The following is a 21,947-nucleotide window of genomic DNA, read 5'->3' as shown; positions in this document are numbered from 1 at the left end:
GTTTTATTTTTGAGGCAATTTACATATTATCTCATCGACCGTGAAAGTTGCTACCATCAAACCATGAAAACCGACGGAGATCTTGACAACATTGCATCAGTTTTTCCAATGGAATTCTGAACCGCACTTCTGTCTGCAGCTCTTACATTAAAGCCCTCTACATTGTCTATGTACTATCCATCAGAGAGCTGGTTCTTTTTGTAAAAAGAGGCTTTCGTCGCTTTCCACTATTTTGTCAGGCACTTCTGTTTTACTTGAAGCTCTATTTAGAGCATTATGAGTTAAAATTTCCTGCAGGTAACTATTCCAGTCAATTACTGTTTTTTGGGCTTCATACAGCTATTTTCGCCCTGCCCCCATTCAACAGATACGAGGGCATTTCGAAAAGTAAAGATACACCGTACGCCAGAGGAAAAGAAAAGTTTTGGTGAGCAAGTTGGCAACACAGGTGTTAACATTGAACCGTTAGCTTTCTCCTCGCGGTCGTTCGGCATTTCAACGTTGACTCTGGTTGGAGTAGGTAGTGTTTAAAATGGTTGCGCCGATTCAGAATCCCGCCAAATGCGAAGTACGCTCCGTCATACGTTTTCTTCATGCAAAAGGTCAGCGACCAGCGGATATTCACAAAGAAATTGTTTCTGTTTATGGGAACGTTATGAATCGACAAAATGTAACGAAATGGTCTCGTCATTTCTCTGAAGGTAGGACCGATGTTCATGACGAACAAAGAACAGTCGGCTATCTGTGATCTCTGATGCCCTTCTTCAGAGAACAGAGGAAGCAATTCGTGCGAATAGACGTCTCAAATTGAAAGAATTGCACCAGATCATACCGGAAGTGTAAATGACAACTCTTTATGAAGTTGTGACTGTCAAGTTAGGGTACAGGAAATTGTGTGCGCGCTGGGTTTCAACACGCGGCAACCTTCTATGACTGTGGGATACAAAAGCTTGTGCACCGACTTAACAAATGTTTGGATAACGGGGGTGATTATGTCGAAAAATAATAAATAATCCAGTTAATAAGATGTAACTGACGTTTTCTAAATAATTTTTTTTTTTTTTTTTTTTTTTTTTTTTTTTTTTTTTTTAAGGAATGCGAACCATTGTATCTTTACTTTTCGAAATGTCCTCGTATTATTTCTTTCGATCAGCTGTAAATAAGAGAGTGCAGTTACAAATGCGATTCAAATCTCAAACCAAGTTTTTCTCGAATAGTTTCTTCTCACAGGTTTTCTCGTTGTATGCCATTCATTGTTTATATGTGATTAGATCAAATGAAAGAGTAGATGTTGTTAGTGTGTCGTGATGTCATCACTCTAAAACTTGCATTTTGGGCAGGAGTGACCACTCGCCTCATTAATGTTTCGGTGTATCTCATAAAAGTTGAAACGCCAAGTTTTTTCTACTTCATTTTATTAGATTTAAATTTTTTTTTTCATTTTATTTCCTCCGCTCTTATTTAAATTTATTTCTTGCAGAAATAGGCGAGTCTGCACTTTAAAATTATATTAGAATAAAGATATTATGCAAATTGCATGCTCTTAGCTGCAAAATTAGTCAAGTTACTTTAGTTTTTTATGGTTGTTCCTTTAAATTTTCCCACCTAATGTATTAAAAACAAAAACCAATCTTTTTTTTTTTATTTTAAAATTTATTCCTAGTATACTTCTTGTTATTTTAATTTTTTCCCCTTGTACTGAAGCCTGGTTTACTGAGTTTCATTCCTAGACATTTGCCTTATTTGTCTCATGCTTAATCCGCATTGTATTACATATTAAAATTTAATTGGAAATAAAAGTGGGAAGCTTTATGTTCCGTGCAATTTTAATAGTGATTTCCATTTGTGCTAGAGATCATTTTAACGGAATGAAGGAAAGCACTATTGAAGATTACATTACAGGCAAGCCAGTCAGTCTATCATTAAACTCTATACCAAACAAATAAATTTGACTTCTTTATATATGTAATATACAATAATTCATGTTTTAATTTCACATTACATGCCTATAAAAATTATGTAAAAAAAGGCAGTTTTTTCCTACGAAAATGAAAATCGAAGTTTCAATGATTACTTAAGAATCATTTGTCTACATTAAGTACCGTAAAATAAATTTTTAATGGAGCTTGGACAATTCTGAATACAAATCAGAATATTAAAATGCTACTGAATGTTTCTAATTTTTCATACAAAAATGATAGTAAGAATAAAAGGGGGAAATAATAAAAAAATTCAAAAAAAATTTCTTCATATTAAAATTTCACATTTAAAGCAAGATTTGAAATCTGCGTTTATTGAAAAATAAATTTAAGAGTATAGTTTAAAAATGCGTTTATATTTATTAAGAAGATACAAGTGAAATTCATTAAAATAAGTGCACATTTCAGATTCTTGAATTTTGAGGTTCATTTTCTCAACATAATTCGAAAAACGGTATTTGTGTAGCAGTTGAGTTTTTTACATATTTTCAGATTATTTTTTTTTAGATCAAAGCAAATGTAGAGACAGGAGGAGGATTATCCTAAAACTAATACGGGATAATAAAAAGTACTGAGAAATATATATTTTTTTTAAATCTAAAGTTTCATAAAAGCGTGACTTGCAATATGGAACTCAGGACCTTCACGTAGTGATACTGTATAATTAAGGTGCACTGAAATTGAACCAGTAACATACTTTTTTAAATGAACTCTTACATTTAACGTGAATAAATCTATTATACTTAAGTTTTTAAACATCACATTTAAAGCGAAACTTTTTCATAAAGTTTTACTTCTACAAGTACTTCTGATTCTACGAACCCTTTTTCTGAAGCTAGAATCCCTTTCCAATGTGAAAAATATGCTATATCGGATTTTGTAAAATCCTAAATAAACTGACACAGAAGAACTTGATATTATTGAAAATATTTGGGCACCAACAGCAATGTATGTGCTTCAAAGTTCTTTATTTGAATGCAATGAAAGAGTAATATTATATAAGTATAGTGTTTTAAACATTATTATTTGAATATCTTTGGCTGGTTGATTCTAAAATTAAAGATGGCTATGCAATATAGCACACAATATTCGGCAAGAGATATGCAAGCCAATCACAAAATCAAACTTTCAAACAATTAGTGAACGAGCTTTTTCGTAATTGGAAAAATTCTAACCAAACATAACAAAAAATATCATAAGTATTTCTTATTATCTCCCGATGCTTTAAAAATATCATTCTTTTTACGATTCATTCATATAATGTCGATTAGCAAAGAAGATTTGGCCGGTGCCATTATAGGTAATTTAACATCAATAGGTTAGATTTGAAATACATGAGAAATCAAGGTTATGGGTAGCAGCCATGTGCGGGATATTCAAAAGTGTACAAATAATATACAAGAGTGAAAAAGATTTCTTTTAGCAATCTATGTGCATTTTCTTTTTCATTTCTTCAATTTGGTAATTTTTAATGAATGCCACATTAAAGATATTCATAACTCTAAGAAAGTGATAGAAAAATGTTTTCTTTCTTTCTTCTTCTTCTTTTTTTTTTTTTTTTTTTTTTAAATACTCAGAAATGTGTCAATTACTACTCAAGTATCAATGTATGTTTGAAAGAAACTGTACCAAATTTGGGCCCATTTTCAAGAACGAATTTCTGAAAAAAATATTTCCCTACTCGTTGAATAGAAAGGTACGAATACGTTATGGGGGAACTGCCTAAAACCTTGGTTCATGCACTAAAAATAATACTGATTTGGTGTAATAGTGACTCATCTTCTGGAGCTTATATCCTCTTGAGTTCACTGAAATGATCTGTGTTGATGATTGCATTATTTTCAGTTGCAAAAATATTTACAGTCGAAACGTATTGTCATTACGTAGAAGTTTACAGTCGAAATCGATAGCTCTCACTGCAGTAATTAATTTATGTGGCGATATTTTAAGAAAACCACAACAGTTCATGCCAATTAAAGAAAGATTTCAGTGCAATTTATTTAGAGTTAACCACAATTCTGAAGTAAAAAAATGTAGAAGAATTTGAATTTCTCTTTGGCGATAGGCAAGCAAGCTAACGTGTTGTTTTAAAATCAACTGAATCTTATTTTCGAATATCAATTTATAATTCATTCTCATATGGTGCGATCTTCAGTTAAAAGAACGTTTTATGAAGCGTAAAGAACTGTTAAATTCTTTTAATACTTTAGTTTCCCAAAAGAATTAATTCCCTCTCAACATGAATATGAAGGAAAATTTGAGATACTGTTAAATATATATTTTTATAATTTGTAGGATTATAATATTATTATTTTAAAAGTTGAATATCAACTCTGGCGAAGAAAACTGCATCAAAAGCAAAATCGTTTATTTACAATAAAAGCTTCAGAAGCCTGCTATAAAGAGACTTTTATTTACACAGTCGACTGTCTCTTAACCAGCCTAAATGGGATCGGGATTAAGCCGGTTAAGCGAAATTCCGGTTAAAGCGAAGAATGAAAAAAAATTATTTAATTGAGGGAAATGCACTTTTTTTTAGAGTTTAAGTATTTTCTCGCTCATTTCAGCATGCTTTCATGGCGTAAAGGTTAGCAAACTCGGCGCGTATTCGAGAGGTCCCGGTTCGAGTTCCGGCGAGAGCATTGCTAATTTTTCTCGTCTCTCTGGTTAAAAAAAAAAAAAAATAATGACTCTACAGTGGCGCCCGAACTAAAAGGTGGTGGTTGATGATTCTTCCCCACCAGAATTTGGCGATTGGGTTATCAACCCCTAGTCGCCCTTTGAAAGGGAGTATTTTCTTCCTCCTTTCAGCATGCCTTCGTGGTGTAATGGTCAGCACACTCGGTATTCGAGAGGTCCAGGTTCGAACCCCGGCGAGGGCATTGTCCATTTTCCTCACCTCCTACTTCATAATAACCTAATGACTCTACAAAGTAAGCATTTTTTAAATGTGCCAATTTATTATAAAAATTTTACATACCGTTAATGGGAATGTTTAAAAATGCAGTTAATATTTTTCTGTAGAAGGCTGAAATTTCAGAGACTCGCTGCATAATTTCGCCATTTTTTTTTTAATTGGGAAAATATGCAGAGTTATTTTAAAAGCATCACATCAATGGAGGAAGCCAATGCTTGTTGTTCCATATAACTTTTCAAAGCTTTTGCTCCATCTATATACGATATGATGGAGGTCGCACTATCACCGATGTCAGACAAATCCGAAACAAACAAATTTTTGAATCCCAATACGCTCGAAACCATCGGGTAGAGTATTTGAGAGATTTCCTCATTTCTCCTTCATTTCCCGCTGCAACCAACTTTACTGTGCCCATTTAACCAAGCCATTCTTCGTAATGCGATACATGTAATACGAAGAATGGCTTGGTCAGATGGTCAGATGGAATGCGATCAATACGAAGACTTTTTTCTTTCATTATTGAACTGAATTCTAGTCAACACAAAAATTTGTTATTAGAAGAAAGAAATGTGTTCCTATAAGGTTTGCTCTTACGTGACGCCAGTGATTTTTAGTCATGGACCTTAAGGTCCATGTTCGTAGTCTTCTCAGAAGCAACTGCTTCCATGGTGGCTTCTTTCTCCCACTTCTATAAGCAAGTGACGACCTTGAGTAATGATTTTGATTTGAAGTTTCGGTAAACGGGCTATCTACGTAGGAGTTTTCGTGGTCTTCCGCATATGTAACGTGAATACGAGCTAGTTTTTCTTAAAATGTCCTCCACGAAAGCATCCGTTTCCTTTCAGAGAGGGTCCTTATACGCTTTGCCGTAATCAAAAAAACCAATTTAATTTTGGACAATAAATATTAAATGGTGCAGATTTTGTATTTTTGAAGACGACGAGAACTCCTTAACAATATCTGTATGAGAACATGCAGAAAAGTCCTTAACAATATCTCTTCTTTAGATGTGGCTGCATTATTGCTGAATTACAACAGTTTGGCGAGAAGAATTTGTTCAAGGTTATCCTTGTTTTTATGAGATACAAGCAGAATTATAAAGAACTGGAAGATTTGTGTCCCTTCAAAGATTTAATGCCAGGTACCGGGGCGTACTACTAAATACATCATCGGAAATGGGGTTCTAATTTAGTGTGTTAGTGTGTCCCAGCTGTTCTTTCAACGACTAAATAAATAAATAAAATCTGTTGAGTCAGAAATGGAATTATATTGCATATTTGATCACTCGATTGTTAGAAAGTCTCAAAATGAGAATCTTTTTTCAAAAGTACATTTTATGTTTGTTTAAGTTTGCTTAATTTCGAATAATCCTACAGGATGTAATGTTTCTTCTTTCCCCTAATGCACATTTGTTTTGAGAGAAGTCGTAATTATTTTTATTTCTGCTTGATTTTAACAACGAAAAACTTAGATGTTGGTTAAATCAGTTAATCTATTTGCTAATGTATTAGCGTTTGCAGGAATTAGTAATTAGCAGTTGCAGAAAACAGTGTTGTTACACATATGGTACCACCAAAAGCATTTTACTTAAAACAGTGTCGAGAATGAGAAAGATAAAGGAAAATGTCTTAAAATGCTTAAAATCTATTTTTATACTTACCTACAACTATACATGGTACTATGGTAGTTTTGTAGGTACATGGTATTATGGTAGTTTTGTAGGTACATGGTATTATGGTAGTTTTGTAGGTATATGGTATTATGCTAGCTTTCCTTTCAGTTTTAATGTTCGATTAAATTTTTATTTCTTTTAAAAAATAACTGTAAAACACTATTTGGTATTTTATTTTCATTATTGCCATTTTTTAAAGCTCCAAGTCATGTAACGTTTGCTTTTTTTCAATATAAATTATTACAATGGAAATAATTAGTTTGGTATGGCTTGACTGCAAATCATAATTCTATTTTTAAATATGTATTTGTAACTGGCTTAATTTACAAATTTCGCCATCTTTATAAATTTCTTGTCTTTTGCATTAAATTCATTATAAATATTGCAGAAAGGTCTCTTTTTGATGTATTGCTTTTCACTTACATTGGAAGTAATGCTGTAAAAAAGCACCGGATGGTCTAATATTTATATTTTAGTTCATTCTTCCATCCACTCTTTGATCACTTCTGTTCCATCCATTACTTTTTCTGCAACTTTCCTTAATCTTTTCTGCTGTACAGACGACAGTATATTTTTTCCATCACCAACAATGCCTTTTCGAAAAAAGGCAACTGCCTTCAAACTTTCCCCTTCATCTCTCTCTTGCAGGCGAGTTAAATTTGTTTTCATGTAGTCAAAACTAGTATGCTCAATTACTTTACGTATTACTGAATCATCTTCTAGAAGTTGCTGAAAGTAATTCTCACCAAGAAAGTTCGCTATTCTTAAAATTTCTTCTCTCCTGTTTTTGTGTAATTTTTCATACGATATAAGTAGCAAGTTTTCATCATCTTTATACTCTAGGAAGGAGAGGATATGCTCAAAATAACGCCCGTATCCTATATTTCCAGTGAGGAATTGCTCAAAATAATCGTTGAAATTCATTTCCCGTTCCTGAATATTTTGCATAAAGTGGAAAAAAGACACCACAGTATCCTCAGGCTTTCGATAAATATACAGGCATTTTGATTTTGGATTTTTTTGTACCATATTGTAGGGAATATGGTGTTTATATACTCTAGGGTTTTTTAAGGCTTCTACGGCTGCAATTCCCGTCATTTCCATTAACGGAACCACACGGTATGTGATGTCATCAAAGCTAGGGAAATAATCACCTTTTGAAAGTATTTGCAGGACGATGTATTGAAGCCATGTACTTCCTGTTTTAGGATAAGAAGCAATGATGATGTCCCCATCCTGAGGCATGTTATCTAATGCATCTTCGATGTTTTTTCTGTTAAACCATTTGGCTGCTGGAAAAGGCAGACCTCTCACTATCTGCAACTCATAGTTCTTGCTTCCACCTTTTTCAGACATTTTGTAGTATTGGTACCCTATAATAACATATTTATTAGTTTAGTGTTGCAAAATTGCTAAAAATGTATAGTACGCTAAAAATGTATAATAAATTCTATTGCAACACGTCGAATCCCGCGAAAGGGCTGGCTGCATGGGCGTTTTTGTGGTTTCCACCATGTGTAACGTGTATAAGAGATAGTTTTTCTTAGAAAATCCTCAATGAAGGCATCCCCCCCTCTTAGGCAGATATCCCTCGAGGCTTTGCTGTAATTAACAAAACCAATTCAAATAATAAGTGCAAAATCTGAAAGATAAATATCTTACATTTTTCCGAACGGCAACAGTCTCGCGCTCTGGAGATGAAAAATTTTATTTCGAATAGTGTTGTCTTTGCTCGTTTTCAGATTGTTGCGGTTTTAATCAAAAATCCATATCGTCGTTTTTTCACAATGCGGGAAACATGTTACATACATTCAGATTCTTCATTATTTAATTTCTTTAAAAATAATATAGGACAATAATATTTGGTGGCAATAATTTAAAAAGTGATGCGTCGTAACTAAAACAAAATCACTTTTCGAGACTAATAGCCTCTTTCGGTCTAAACAAATGTTTCTCTTTTGGGGTTGTCCTTCTCGTTTTCCTTACCAGAATGCAAATGCGTAATCAGCATTTTAACTTTTTTGAATTTTGAGACAGAGCATATTTCTGACATCGTGTGTTCGCACGGTTGTTAATTTCCTGTTAGCTCTGATGGTTGTAATTCTTCGGTTTTTACGTTCTATCGCTGTCGACGCTTTGAATCTGACGCTCCGGTAAAACAATGTGCCAGCTTCTAGTATATATTTAGCTATGTAGGCTTTGACTACTACTCAGTGTTTAAATTGGGTGTTCTATTTAGTTGCATTACCATGAGTTGTTGCTTATATTGTAGCACATTTTAGTTATTTGAGACATAACGATGATTCACTTCACATTTGTTAGAATCATCGAACTAATTAACATTACTGGATCAAGTAAAACCCTACAAGCTTATCAAGATTTTTTTGTTTTTGTTTTTGTATGCATAAACGACACTAATCATTTCAATTATGATCTTGTTCTTTTACTACAATTCTAAATTTATATCACTCAATATCGATCTAAAATCTATAAGAAATGCTAAATTACTGAACCAAATCTCATAGCTTAAATATGCACATTTTTTTATCTTGATTTTCGAGAAAAGTTTTTTTTTTATCTCAGCTGATAAATCGCGTTATCGGACCAGCAGATATTTATTTCTTCTTAGGTATCATTTAACGGTATGTAATAATAATTCTGGCTGTCTTTAATCACGCTGCAACTGGAAGAAAAGCTTTTTAAGAGAACTTCTTCGAATTGAATTCATGATTTGACTGCTATACCTATTATTTTTATTATTAATGGAACTAATTTCAAAATTGGTAGTTTTAAATTAGCGAGTAAGCTTTCTCTTATATTTTCGCTTATTTTCGCATTTCCCCGCGTTAGAGTATTTCGAGACGATTGTAGATCTTGTGAGGTTTATCTATATATTTTAACTAATAGTTTACTTGAAGTCGAAAAACCTTTCCTGTTACTCTCTTTTCACTCACGTCAGAATGTAAACGAGATAGCGAGAGTTTATTCAGATTAAGGTAGAATGACGTGCTATTTAAGCAAGGAGTTTCGGAAGTTACTTTCCGAGTGGGTCTGCCTATTCCAGGCCACGTTGTGCTGTGATTATTAGCGACTTGTGTTAGTGACGTTGAGTTTTCCAGCCAATAGGCTTCTCTCGCCGGTTTACCAGAGCTCTCTTCCTGCGAGTTAAGGTATTCATTGAGCCGTTAGGCTAATCTACCACACCTTGAAATTAGTATTTGTTACGTCATTCTAAACCAGAAGTCAATGGCTTCTTGTAATCCACTGTCACTGTTAATTTTATGTTTGAATAAAAGGGTGTTATACAACCTTCTACTGATTTCTGTTTTGCTTCACAAGGCTAGAAGATAATTCTTTAAGGATCCTTTTAAGAGTATGTTCCCAAAGGTACACAGACTTTTCAATCTTTAATTATAGCAATAATTTCATACTTTTTTAAACCATTTGAAAGTGAATCATACATTTCCAGAGTCGAATTTTTCATAAAGTCTTCATCACAAAAATGGTCTACACTTTTTTTTTGATAGAACATGGCTTACTTTGAATGACGCAATAGTCATTGCACGTGATTTCAACATGGGCTTTTTAAAATTCCTTTGTGGTTTGTTAGTTGAGCCTTAAGTTGAGTTAGTTCCTTAGTTGAGCCTTAAGATTATTATTTTATGGATAACCTATTTAATATTTGTTACATAAAGGTAAAAAAAATGCTTCTCCAAATTACCCTTTTTAGTAACGGCTACAGAACCATTATATAACAACATTTATCATTTATAAAAAGTCACTCAATTCCGATTGTTTCATAAAAATGATAAATCTTTTTTTTTTTTTTTCCCTTAGGTTTATTATTCATTTTAACGGGTAATAAGATGCAAAAGAGGTATATAAAGAGACAATTTTAATTTCTAATTTAGAAAGAATGTACTTATATGTCTTCCAAAAAATCATAAAAGATTCCAACGTTAATACTCATGGAATTATCTTTAACAAGTCTGTTCAGATTTTTGCGTTTGCTTACGATATCGACATAGTCGCGCGCACTCCCGAATCACTTAGAGAGGCTTTTACAATTCTATAGGCTGCAGCCAGCAAAATGCATCTAGGAATCAAACAAAATAAAATTAAATACATGCCTTGTGGTAATAACAGCAGCCCCTATTTTGAAATTGGAAATTACAAATTTGAAACAGTTAGCAAATTTAAATATTTAGGATCAGAAGTTAATACTCTCAATGATTTAATGCCCGAGATCCGTAGTAGAGTCACAGATGCTAACCGATGTTTTTTCCGTCTCAAAAAATACTTGAAGTCTAACTTCACTAGCAGAAAAAAGAAGATTTTAATTTACAAAAGCTTAATCAGACCCATTCTTACATACTCTGCTGAGACCTGGGCAATCATAGAAAAAGCTAAAAGTATCATTTCTGTCCTTGAAAGAAAAATTTTGAGAAGTATTTTTGGTGGCATAAAATGTAACAATATCTGGAGAAGAAGAACTAACTCTGAACTCTATAAATCCTTTAAAGAAATAGATATAGTAAAATATTTAAGGATTCAGACAATTAAATGGGCAGGACACTGCAGAATGGATGAAAATCGAGTAACTAAAAAGATATTCTCGGCCAGACCATTCGGCACCCGAAAAAGTGGGAGACCTAAACTTAGGTGGCTCGACTGTTTGGAAACAGATTTCAGAATTTTAAAAATAACCAAGTGGATGTCCATGGCCAGGGATAGAAGAGCTTGGAATTCGATTCTGAGGAAGGCAAAGGCCCATCCTGGGCTGTCTGGCCATTGAAGAAGAAGTACTTTTACTTCTTACAACAGTAGTGTTAAGAAACGTTGGCACTTTTCCTAGAAACGTTAATTAGATATTACCACAATGGTGAATACTGAACAAAAAACACAGGAATCTCAATTATGTATTGTTACACCGAGGATTAAAAGAGCGTCAATGAGCCTACAAGCTGGCGTATTCGATAGCGAGCAGACGACAGGTAACGTAAGACGCCACTCTCCTACTCTTTCGATCGCTGTTGCAGAATATCAGTTGTCAGTGTCAACTAAGACAGTGGTCTCGTACTCAAACTGCATGTGGGCCGAATGCACAATCTGGAAATACCTGACGCGCCATAATTTATTTTCAGCAAAAATAAAATAAAGCAAAAAGCATTTATAGAGTCGTTAGGTTCTTTTGATACCGGAGACGTGAAAAATGTGCAATGACCTTGCCGAGAATCGAACTCCAGGCTCTCCCGAATACCCGTCGTGCGTCCTTCCAGTTACACCCCGAACGCATGAGAAGGGGAAGGGAGAAAATACCTTATATACTCTCCTTTTTAAAGGGAGACTGAGACTTTTAAGCGACTAGGATGAGAGGACTCAGTTACCAAATCCTGATGGTGACGAATTATCGTCCACAGCCTTTTAGTTCAGGCGCCACTATAAAGTTTCACATATTTTATACTACCAAAGAAGACAAAACTTTATACATTTTTTAACTAAATTTTGAATTTCGCTTGATAATTATACACCAAAACATACATAAACAACAATAATGTTGCATTCTAGGTGTCCGTTGGAGTAATTGATGACAACACTTGAAGAAGAATCAAAACTCAATTTATTCGCCAATTTATTACACAGGAGAGTTCCAAAAACACGTTTGCAGTCGTCGAAAAGCTACGATAAACACGCTGAAACAATCAGGAACACAGCTTTCAGACTACAACGGTGAAGATAGCTTCACAGCAAAGCACTGAAATACAGCTTCCGTCTCGGTCAGTCCGCTTTCGAGCTAATCTCTGAACTCAAGTCACTACTATCGAACTCAACACATTTAAGATACTTTGACGATACACCGCACTCCGCGTACAGGCATGGTATTTATAGCATTGACCTACCTTCGAGAACATTCTGAGGAAAACCGGTAGGAATTCGTTCTAGAATGTTCACGTTCTGTTTATGGTGCATCGCCAATTGTGTCTCCAAATGGGCAATTTCGCACCAAATCTGGCAACCGTGCCTTTCCTTGCCACTTTCTAGCAAACCTAAATCCTCTTTGCGGGGAAGTTATCTTATCGCAACTGGGCATTTCGTAACAACAACAAGAACAATAGTAATAATTCAAAAGGGAAAAAATCAAATCTGTACTTTTTTTTGATCTGAAATCTAAAGTTTGTTTCTTGCAAGAATTATAGTTCTTTGCACTTTGTAATTCAAATATACTGATAGCTAAAACTAATATTTTAGACTGGTATTTATTTAAAATAATTCTAACATATTTAAATGATCTTTGAATAATTTACTCTAATTAAAAAAAAAAAATAAATTATGAAAACCTTCCGTGCGGGAAAAACTTGAATATAAATAATGACAATTTGTCTTATTTATTAAACTTTTCTTCAACAGATAAATTAAAATACTTGTTTTGTGCGTAAATAATTAGAAATTTTGTATATAAATGCAAAATTTATTTACATTAGTGGCCATGCACTAGACAAAAATGTTACTAGAAATTATCTTCTTCAGTGTCTGGAGATGTTCAATTGTCAGGCATTTTACCCCCTTATTACTTTTCAATTATGATAAAAAAAGTTGTTCACAGATAAATGTATTCCTAAAAAAAGCGATTAATTGTAGTGCTTAGTTCTTACGCAAACAACGCCGATTAGAATGTAAACAAAGTAGTGACTTCATACCGTTGGATTCACTTTCATTGCACGGGACATACGGAGAAGGCTTACTCCATGTATTCTAATCTCCATGGTTTACTGTATTTACCATTTTTCGAAAATCTTGACAACAGTACCACGTTATCATGTGTACTGCTGTAAAATAATTTTAAAGGTAAAATATTTAAAAAAATATTCATAAAACAGTACATGTGCTAATGAATTATTTTTATAGCAATGCTGCTAATGAATTATTTTTATTGTATATATAAAAATATACTTGTAAATGAAGAAGTTTTAAAAATTCTTCAAAAACCAAAAGCAAAACAAACATTAAGATGTAATTTATTGCAAATGAAAAAACTACTTTTAGGAATGTTTTTTACTTGAAAAAAATTAGGTGAGTGTATTTTTAATGTTGAATGGTATTTTATTAAACGTTCGTCTTTAATAGCACACTAATAGAAATGCAATTGAATGAATGTCCTGTCTTGTACTTAAATAAATAAATAAATAAATAAATAAATAAAAATAAATATAATTACAGATATATGATTGTTACATTAAGTTCAATTCTGAAGTGACAAAATTACAAAATAAAAAATTTGCGTAGCGATAGTTTGGATAACATGAATGGTGACTATATCTTCAAAATTAAATTCTAAGTATGTAGCTATTCGATGGTTCGATGATTTTGATTTCCATCTCTAATTTTTAATAAAATATAAATTTTTCACTTTCAGAAATTCACTGAAGAGAATCGTCATGTAAAATCAGTAATTCTGTAGCTGTAGAATAAAGTAAATTTAACTGAATAGTTGTACAAAATTACTAAATTCTGGCATGTAAACCACGTTTTTTCTTCTGGGATTTAGAACTTTAGAGCGTTCCTTTTTAATGACGATTCATTAAGGAGAAGCTAGCTACATATGTAGGATTTCAAATATATAGGATCTTCATATAACATAGTGACACATTTAATATATTTAATTTTAAATATACACATTTTATATATTTTTTTTATATAGATTACTGAAATTTTTAATTTTAGCATATTTTATTTATTAAAAAAATGAATATTTTTCAGTATTTATTCAGTACAGCAAATGAGCAAAACTTACTTCGCTATAGCAGTTCCAGAAGCAACAGTCTTTCTGCTATTATACGAAAATGTTCAGAGGGCGTCTTGTGAGTTGTTTATTTATTATGAGATACGCGCTTATCATCTTATCAAGTATTTAATCTTTCTTCGCTATAGCAAGTATTTAAACTTACTTCGCTATAGCAGTTCCAGAAGCAACAGTCTTTCTGCTATTATACGAAAATGTTCAGAGGGCGTCTTGTGAGTTGTTTATTTATTATGAGATACGCGCTTATCATCTTATCAAGTATTTAATCTTACTTCGCTATAGCAAGTATTTAAACTTACTTCGCTATAGCAGTTCCAGAAGCAACAGTCTTTCTGCTATTATACGAAAATGTTCAGAGGGCGTCTTGTGAGTTGTTTATTTATTATGAGATACGCGCTTATCATCTTATCAAGTATTTAATCTTTCTTCGCTATAGCAAGTATTTAAACTTACTTCGCTATAGCAGTTCCAGAAGCAACAGTCTTTCTGCTATTATACGAAAATGTTCAGAGGGCGTCTTGTGAGTTGTTTATTTATTATGAGATACGCGCTTATCATCTTATCAAGTATTTAATCTTACTTCGCTATAGCAAGTATTTAAACTTACTTCGCTATAGCAGTTCCAGAAGCAACAGTCTTTCTGCTATTATACGAAAATGTTCAGAGGGCGTCTTGTGAGTTGTTTATTTATTATGAGATACGCGCTTATCATCTTATCAAGTATTTAATCTTACTTCGCTATAGCAAGTATTTAAACTTACTTCGCTATAGCAGTTCCAGAAGCAACAGTCTTTCTGCTATTATACGAAAATGTTCAGAGGGCGTCTTGTGAGTTGTTTATTTATTATGAGATACGCGCTTATCATCTTATCAAGTATTTAATCTTACTTCGCTATAGCAAGTATTTAAACTTACTTCGCTATAGCAGTTCCAGAAGCAACAGTCTTTCTGCTATTATACGAAAATGTTCAGAGGGCGTCTTGTGAGTTGTTTATTTATTATGAGATACGCGCTTATCATCTTATCAAGTATTTAATCTTACTTCGCTATAGCAAGTATTTAAACTTACTTCGCTATAGCAGTTCCAGAAGCAACAGTCTTTCTGCTATTATACGAAAATGTTCAGAGGGCGTCTTGTGAGTTGTTTATTTATTATGAGATACGCGCTTATCATCTTATCAAGTATTTAATCTTACTTCGCTATAGCAAGTATTTAAACTTACTTCGCTATAGCAGTTCCAGAAGCAACAGTCTTTCTGCTATTATACGAAAATGTTCAGAGGGCGTCTTGTGAGTTGTTTATTTATTATGAGATACGCGCTTATCATCTTATCAAGTATTTAATTAGAGTGAATATCTGCTGCAAGTACCCTTGAAGTCGAAGGTCAATGTCTCACTGGTATTCATTAAAATAATCTCATTTGAGGAATAAAACTAAAATAGATTTTAAGATTGAAATATAAGCATAAAATTATCCAATGCAATGTACATAAATCTATAAAATAAATAAAATGTAAAAAATAAATAAATGCGTAAAACTGTTAAATTGAAATTGGTGGAGTATTTCAGGTGCTTTTATAAAATTAAATGATTTAGATCTCAGAGAAACGAATATCAAATGTACTCAAATGTCTGGGATCTGCGACAATAAATAAGTCCAATAATTAGGCCAGGTGATAACATAGAACACTGGCTCAAGCAAAGTTTACCACAATGAACCTCCAGAACAAAGAACTAAATTCAACTACAAAAAAGAATGTGTTACTAGAAGAAAGAAATTTGTTGCTATAATGTTTGCTTCTAGATTACGCCAATGATTAGAAGCAACTGCTTCCTTGGTGGTTTCTTTCTCCCACTTTCTATACGCAAGTGACGACCTTGAGTATTGACCATAGTTCAAGTTTCTGTAAACGGGCTAAGTGCTTAGGAGTTTTCATGGTCTTCTGCGTATGTAACGTTTAAATACGAGCTTGTTTTTCTTAAAGTTCTCCACGAAAGCATCCGTCTCCTTTGAGAGAGGGTCCTTATACGCTTTGCCGTAATCAAAAAACTCAACTCAATTTTGGACAATAAATATTAAATGGTGCAGATTTTGTATTTTTGAAGACGACGAGAAATCCTTAACAATATCTGTATGAGAACATGCTGAAAAATCCTTAACAATATCTCTTCTTTAGATGTGGCTGCATTATTGCTGAATTACAACAGTTTGGCGAGAAGAATTTGTTCAAGGATATCCTTGTTTTTATGAGATACAAGCAGGATTATAAAGAACTGGAAGATTTGTGTCCCTTCAAAGATTTAATGCCAGGTACCGGGAAGTACTACTAAATACATCATCGGAAATGGGGTTCTAATCTAGTGTGTCCCAGCTGTTCTTTCAACGACTAAATAGATAAATAAAATCTGTTGAGTCAGAAATGGAATTATATTGCATATTTGATCACTCGATTGTTACAAAGTCTCAAAATGAGAATCTTTTTTCAAAAGTACATTTTATGTTTGTTTAAGTTTGCTTAATTTCGAATAATCCTACAGGATGTAATGTTTCTTCTTTCCCCTAATGCACATTTGTTCTGATAGAAGTCGTAATTATTTTTATTTCTGCTTGATTTTAACAACGAAACACTTAGATGTTGGTTAAATCAGTTAATCTATTTGCTAATGTATTAGCGTTTGCAGGAATTAGTAATTAGCAGTTGCAGAATTAGTAATTAGCAGTTGCAGAATTAGTAATTAGCAGTTGCAGAATTAGTAATTAGCAGTTGCAGAATTAGTAATTAGCAGTTGCAGCCGTCTCTTCTCAGAAATAGTCCTAATATGCTTTGAAGTAAACCAAATTCAATTTTAGGCAATAAATCTTGTTAAATGCTACAGATTTTGTAGTTTTTGAAGAAGCAGAAAAGTCCTTAAGGATATCTGTTTGAGAACTGTAGTTCTGGCTCATCATTGCTGAATTACAGCAGTTTGGCGAGCAGAATTTTATCAAGGACATACTTGTTTTCATGAGGTACAAATAGGATTATAAAGGACTAGAGGATTTGGGTTCCTTCAAAGATTTAATGCCAAGTACCAGGGCGTACTACTAAATACATCACCCGATATGGGGATCTAATCTAGCGGGTCCCTGTTGTACTTTCAGTGACTAAATAAATAAATAAAATCTGTTGAGTCAGTAATGGAATTATATTGTATATTTGATCACTGGATTGATACAAACTCTCAAAATGAGAATTTTTATTCAGAACTACTTTTTGTGTTTGTTGAGTTTTGTTTCATTTCGAATATTTCAATAGGATGTAATACTTTTTCTTTATACTTATGTATATTTGTTCTAAGAGAGGTACACATTATATATATTTTTACTTGATTTTAACATGGAAAAAGTTAGAAATTGGTTAAATCATTTAATCTAGTTACGAACGCACTAAGATATAGGAATTAGTAATTAGCAAGTGGAAGAAAATAATGTTATTATAAGCACAAATAAGTGTTGAATATCAAGACATTACTGTTAGAATCGAAAGAGAACGTATCAAAAATAAGAAAGAAAAAGAAAAATGTCTTAAATTGTTTAAAAAAGAAACAAGTTAAGTACATGTTATTATGGTAATTTTACTACCAATTTTAAAGTTCAGATCAGTTTTTATTTCTTTCAAAAAATAAATATGAGATTATATTTGGAATTTTATTTTTAGTGCTGCAGTTTTTTTTCCAAGCAATTTATTTTTTCCTTTTTTACAAATTATTAAAATGGAAATAATTAGTTTGACACAGTTTGACTGCAAATCATAATTCTGTTTTTTAAATATTATATCTCTAACTTGCTTAATTTACAAGTTTACTGTCTTTCCTATTAAATTCAGTATAAATGCTGCAGAAAAAAAGGCTATTCTTGGTGCATTGCATTTCCCATGGTTTGGAAGTCATGCTGTAAAAAAGCACAGATATCTATATTTTAGTTCACTCTCCCATCCACTCTTTGATCACTTCTGTTCCATCCATTACTTTTTCTGCAACTTCTCTTAATCTCTTCTGCTGTTCAGTCGACAGCATTTTTTTTCCATCACCAACAATTCCTTTTCTAAAAAAGGCAACTGTCTTCAAACCTTCACCTTCATCTTTTTTTTGCGGATGAGTTAAGGTTAAGTTTTTTTTCATGTAGTCAAAACTAGTATGCTCAATTACTTTACGTATTACTGATTCATCCTCCAGAAGTCGCTGAAAGTAATTCTCACCAAGAAACTTCGCTATTCTTAAAATTTCTTCTTTCCTGTTTTTGTGTAATTTTTCATAGGATATAAGTAGCAAGTTTTCATCATCTTTATGCTCTAGGAAGGAGAGGATATGCTCAAAATAACGTCCGTATCCTATATTTCCGGTAAGGAACTGCTCAAAAAAATCACTGAAATTCTTTTCTTCTTCCTGCATATTTTGCATAAAATGGAAAAAAGATACCACAGTATCCTCAGGGTTTCGATAAATATAGAGACATTTGGATTTCGGATTTTTTTGCACCATATTGTAGGGAATGTGGTGTTTATATACTCTAGGGTTTCTTAAGGCTTCTACGGCTGCAATTCCAGTCATTTCCATAAATGGAACTACATGGTATGTGACGTCATCAAAGCTGGGGAATAAATCACCTTTTGAAAGTATTTGCAGGACGATGTATTGGAGCCATGTAGTTCCTGTTTTAGGATAAGAAGCAATGATGATGTCTCCATCCTGAGGCATGTAGTCTAATGCATCTTCAATGTTTTTTTTGTTAAACCATTTGACTGCTGGAAAAGGCAGACCTCTCACTATCTGCAACTCATAATTCTTGCTTCCACCTTCTTCAGACATTTTGTGGTAATGGTACCCTGTAATAACATATTTATTAGTTTAGGTTTGCAAAATTATTTAATATAAACACTACGCTTAAAATATATGTTGAATTCTGTAGCATATATGTGCTAACGTTTGTACTTCTTTCGATGAGTTTACTTGAACGTGTTGAAAGTTGACTCTGAAGTGTAAAGAGTTAAATGATTTATTAAGCTTCCTAAATGATGGACTAATTTAATTTACTGGTTAGAAATATATTATTGAATCATGCAATTAAGTTTCCGTCTTACCAACAGACAGTTCAAATAGTATCTTGTTACATAACGACACTTCTTAATGTTCCCGAAGTTGGCACATTATGGGGGAAAAATATCTCATGTAGACACCACATGACTTCCCTGTATGGCCTATTAAATTACGCACATTTTTTGCTGCATTTCATTTAAAATTATTTCCTCCAATTGCATTAGAGATATATTTCTTATTCAATCACTTCAGTTTTGACTTCGCGGGAGGAAAAAGTACATAAAAGCTCAAAACATCTTCATTAAAAATTTTAAAATACAGAAAAACCTAAAACATCAAATAGAGTTAAAAACCGTTAAAAAACAATTTTTATTGTTACAATTATAGTTTAAATTAATTAAAATAAGGCAGAAAGACAGATTTTTCAGGTGCACAAAACTGAAAGTTTACTTTTGGTCCCATTCGGCAAAAAGAATCTGAAGTTGGTGCAGAAACAGACTTAATTCACTATTCTGCTCAGTTTCAGATGTAAATAAATGGCGGCTTCATTAGGCTTAGTGGAATTTAAACAGCTTTTAAATTGTTGATAATTTTACAACTATCGCATGCAGATTAACTAAAGGCATGAAAACCTTAACCAGAACATGAGAATAATATCATGCAGTTACCTTTAAACAAAATAATGCAATAATTTTTATTATTAACATTTTATGCGTTAATTTCATTTATTAAATATCATTCACACTTTACGCCAGATAAACTTCAATTACAAACAAGTCACAAACTATTTAAAAACAGCTAAAAACAACATACCTTCAGAATTTCTGATAGAGCTTGTCAGGATTATGTTAATTTTATTAGAAGTTAAATTTTGAGTTAAATTTTCTTTCCTATCGATTCTTAACTTCAAACTTGCCACTTCCGGTCAGAACGTAGTTTTAGAATCACGTTTGAATACATAATGAGGAAGAGCGGTATTTAACCGCGAGGTTCTTCGGTCTTAGCGTGAGATACCAGATATTCTGGCTGCACGCGTCCGCCTTTTTAGGCAACTCTCTCTTAAGCTATTATCATACTCGGCCGTACTTTAGGCCCTTGATAGCTTCGCAGTCTATTAACGTTAAGGGGCTAACTCTGCTAGAATCTTGATAGCTTCGGCTATATCTCTTTAGTTAAGATAAATTTAGTTTAATTCTTAGTCTCTTAAGTTCAAGCCCGAGTGTCGGCTTTATTGTAACACTCTAAAGCGGAGTTTTGTTAAACTTTAGTTGGAATAATAAAGGATTAGTTTACCCTTCTATCTTGTTGTTTCCCGTCACACGAACTCAAGCGATTATTCGCTTATCAGTTCTTAAGATTCTTCACTTCCAACAGTAACTTAGAATTGCAAAGTGAGGAACTTTACAAGCGTTAGAGGTTGCCATACATATTTTTGTATTTGCTATATTATTTCTTTAAAAACTAGCCATCTAAAATAGTTATCACAAAAAAAAATGTATATAATGATTTTAATCCGTCCAGCTAGTGTAATTAAAAAATATTGATTAGTTCTAATTAGATATCTCATGATTTTCATACATGTTTATTTAAATCATTCACGTTAAAAAGTAGAAAATAATATTTCTGAGACCTCCATTTCTTGCTTTTAAATCGCTTAGTTTATCATTCAATAGCTTCCAGATTAAGTTTGAAAATACTTTAGGCTTTAATGAATGGCAACAGCTTGACGCATGGGAGGTAAAAGTATTTTATTTCCGGCCGCGGCAACACGTTGGTTTCGTCGAACCGAGTATGTTAAATAATACGTATAAAATCTGAAAGATGTGAAATATCTTGCAGTTTTCGGAACGGCAACAGTCTCGCGCGGTGGAGAAAAATGTTTTATTTCGAACAGTGTTGCCACAGCTCGTTTTCGAATCGTTGAGTTTTTCATCCAAAATTCATTAAAGTTTTGCAAACAATGAAGTAAATAATACATAAAATTCGAAATTCAAAAATTTGGTCTTCTAGGTGTACATGTTCAGATGGAAGACTCCGTTATACAAAATTTAATGGCTATCATCGTTTTTTCACGATACGAGGAACATACATACATGCAGATTCTTCATTATTTAATCTCTTTAAAAATAATGTAGGGCGATAATATTTAGTGGAAACAATTTGAAAAGTGATACGCCGTTTATATTGAATCAAAGCAAAATCTCTTTTCGAGACCAATAGCAACTTTTGGGCTAATTAAATGATTACTAATAGATTTTTGATTCTTTTTTCTTTTTCGTTTTTCTCACCAGAATGCAAATGAGTAGTTAGTAGCTAAACTAAGGTTTCTGAATCTGGCATCGCGTGCTCACTACGGTTGTTAGTTTCCTACCAACTCTCATGGTTGTAATTATTCGGCTTTACGTTCTCTCGCTGTCGACACTTTGATTCTGACGCGCCTGTAAAATAGTGAGCCAGCTTCTAGTAATATTTAGTTATGTAGGCCTTGACTACTGCTCAACG

The 21,947-nt window shown here is 32.9% G+C and overlaps 3 protein-coding genes across 5 annotated transcripts in view; all 3 read right to left on the bottom strand.

Moving 5' to 3' along the window:
• Nucleotides 1–21,947, bottom strand: part of LOC118200814 (sulfotransferase 1B1-like) — a 59,101-nt gene that overhangs the window by 7,030 nt on the left and 30,124 nt on the right. Inside the window, exon 1 of one of the 2 annotated variants that reach the window (XM_035372785.2) lies at nt 14,361–14,497. The exons of the other annotated variant lie outside the window; for it this stretch is intronic. The gene's annotated coding sequence lies outside the window, so the exon portion shown is untranslated. Of the gene's footprint in view, nt 1–14,360; nt 14,498–21,947 lie in introns of those variants that run through there. 2 annotated transcript variants of the gene reach the window in all.
• On the bottom strand, nt 6,721–14,498 carry LOC146993730 (sulfotransferase 1B1-like). Its single transcript, XM_085806817.1, has 2 exons — nt 14,361–14,498; nt 6,721–7,941 (listed from the first exon to the last, which is right to left on the bottom strand). Exon 2 carries the CDS (start codon nt 7,922–7,924, stop codon nt 7,046–7,048), a length of 879 nt encoding a protein of 292 aa, XP_085662943.1. The 5' UTR covers nt 7,925–7,941; nt 14,361–14,498; the 3' UTR covers nt 6,721–7,045.
• The window catches only part of LOC118200812 (sulfotransferase 1B1-like), a 37,782-nt gene continuing 30,127 nt past the window's right edge, over nt 14,293–21,947 (bottom strand). For both annotated transcript variants that reach the window (XM_085806815.1, XM_085806814.1), the window contains exon 2: nt 14,293–19,234. In XM_085806815.1, the coding sequence (XP_085662941.1) occupies nt 18,333–19,217 (885 nt within the window). In that variant the 5' untranslated portion in view covers nt 19,218–19,234 and the 3' untranslated portion in view covers nt 14,293–18,332. The remainder of the gene's footprint in view (nt 19,235–21,947) is intronic.

The sequence above is a fragment of the Stegodyphus dumicola genome, chromosome 12, assembly GCF_044657685.1.
Source record: "Stegodyphus dumicola isolate Sdum_Otavi_A_Nest chromosome 12, ASM4465768v1".
Taxonomy (NCBI): Eukaryota; Metazoa; Arthropoda; class Arachnida; order Araneae; family Eresidae; genus Stegodyphus; species Stegodyphus dumicola.
This window is presented reverse-complemented; position numbering and strand designations above follow the sequence as displayed.

What these genes read in the sequence shown, in the direction of transcription:
- LOC146993730 (XM_085806817.1), bottom strand. Translation starts at nt 7,924, where the DNA reads ATGTCTGAAAAAGGTGGAAGCAAGAACTATGAGTTGCAGATAGTGAGA.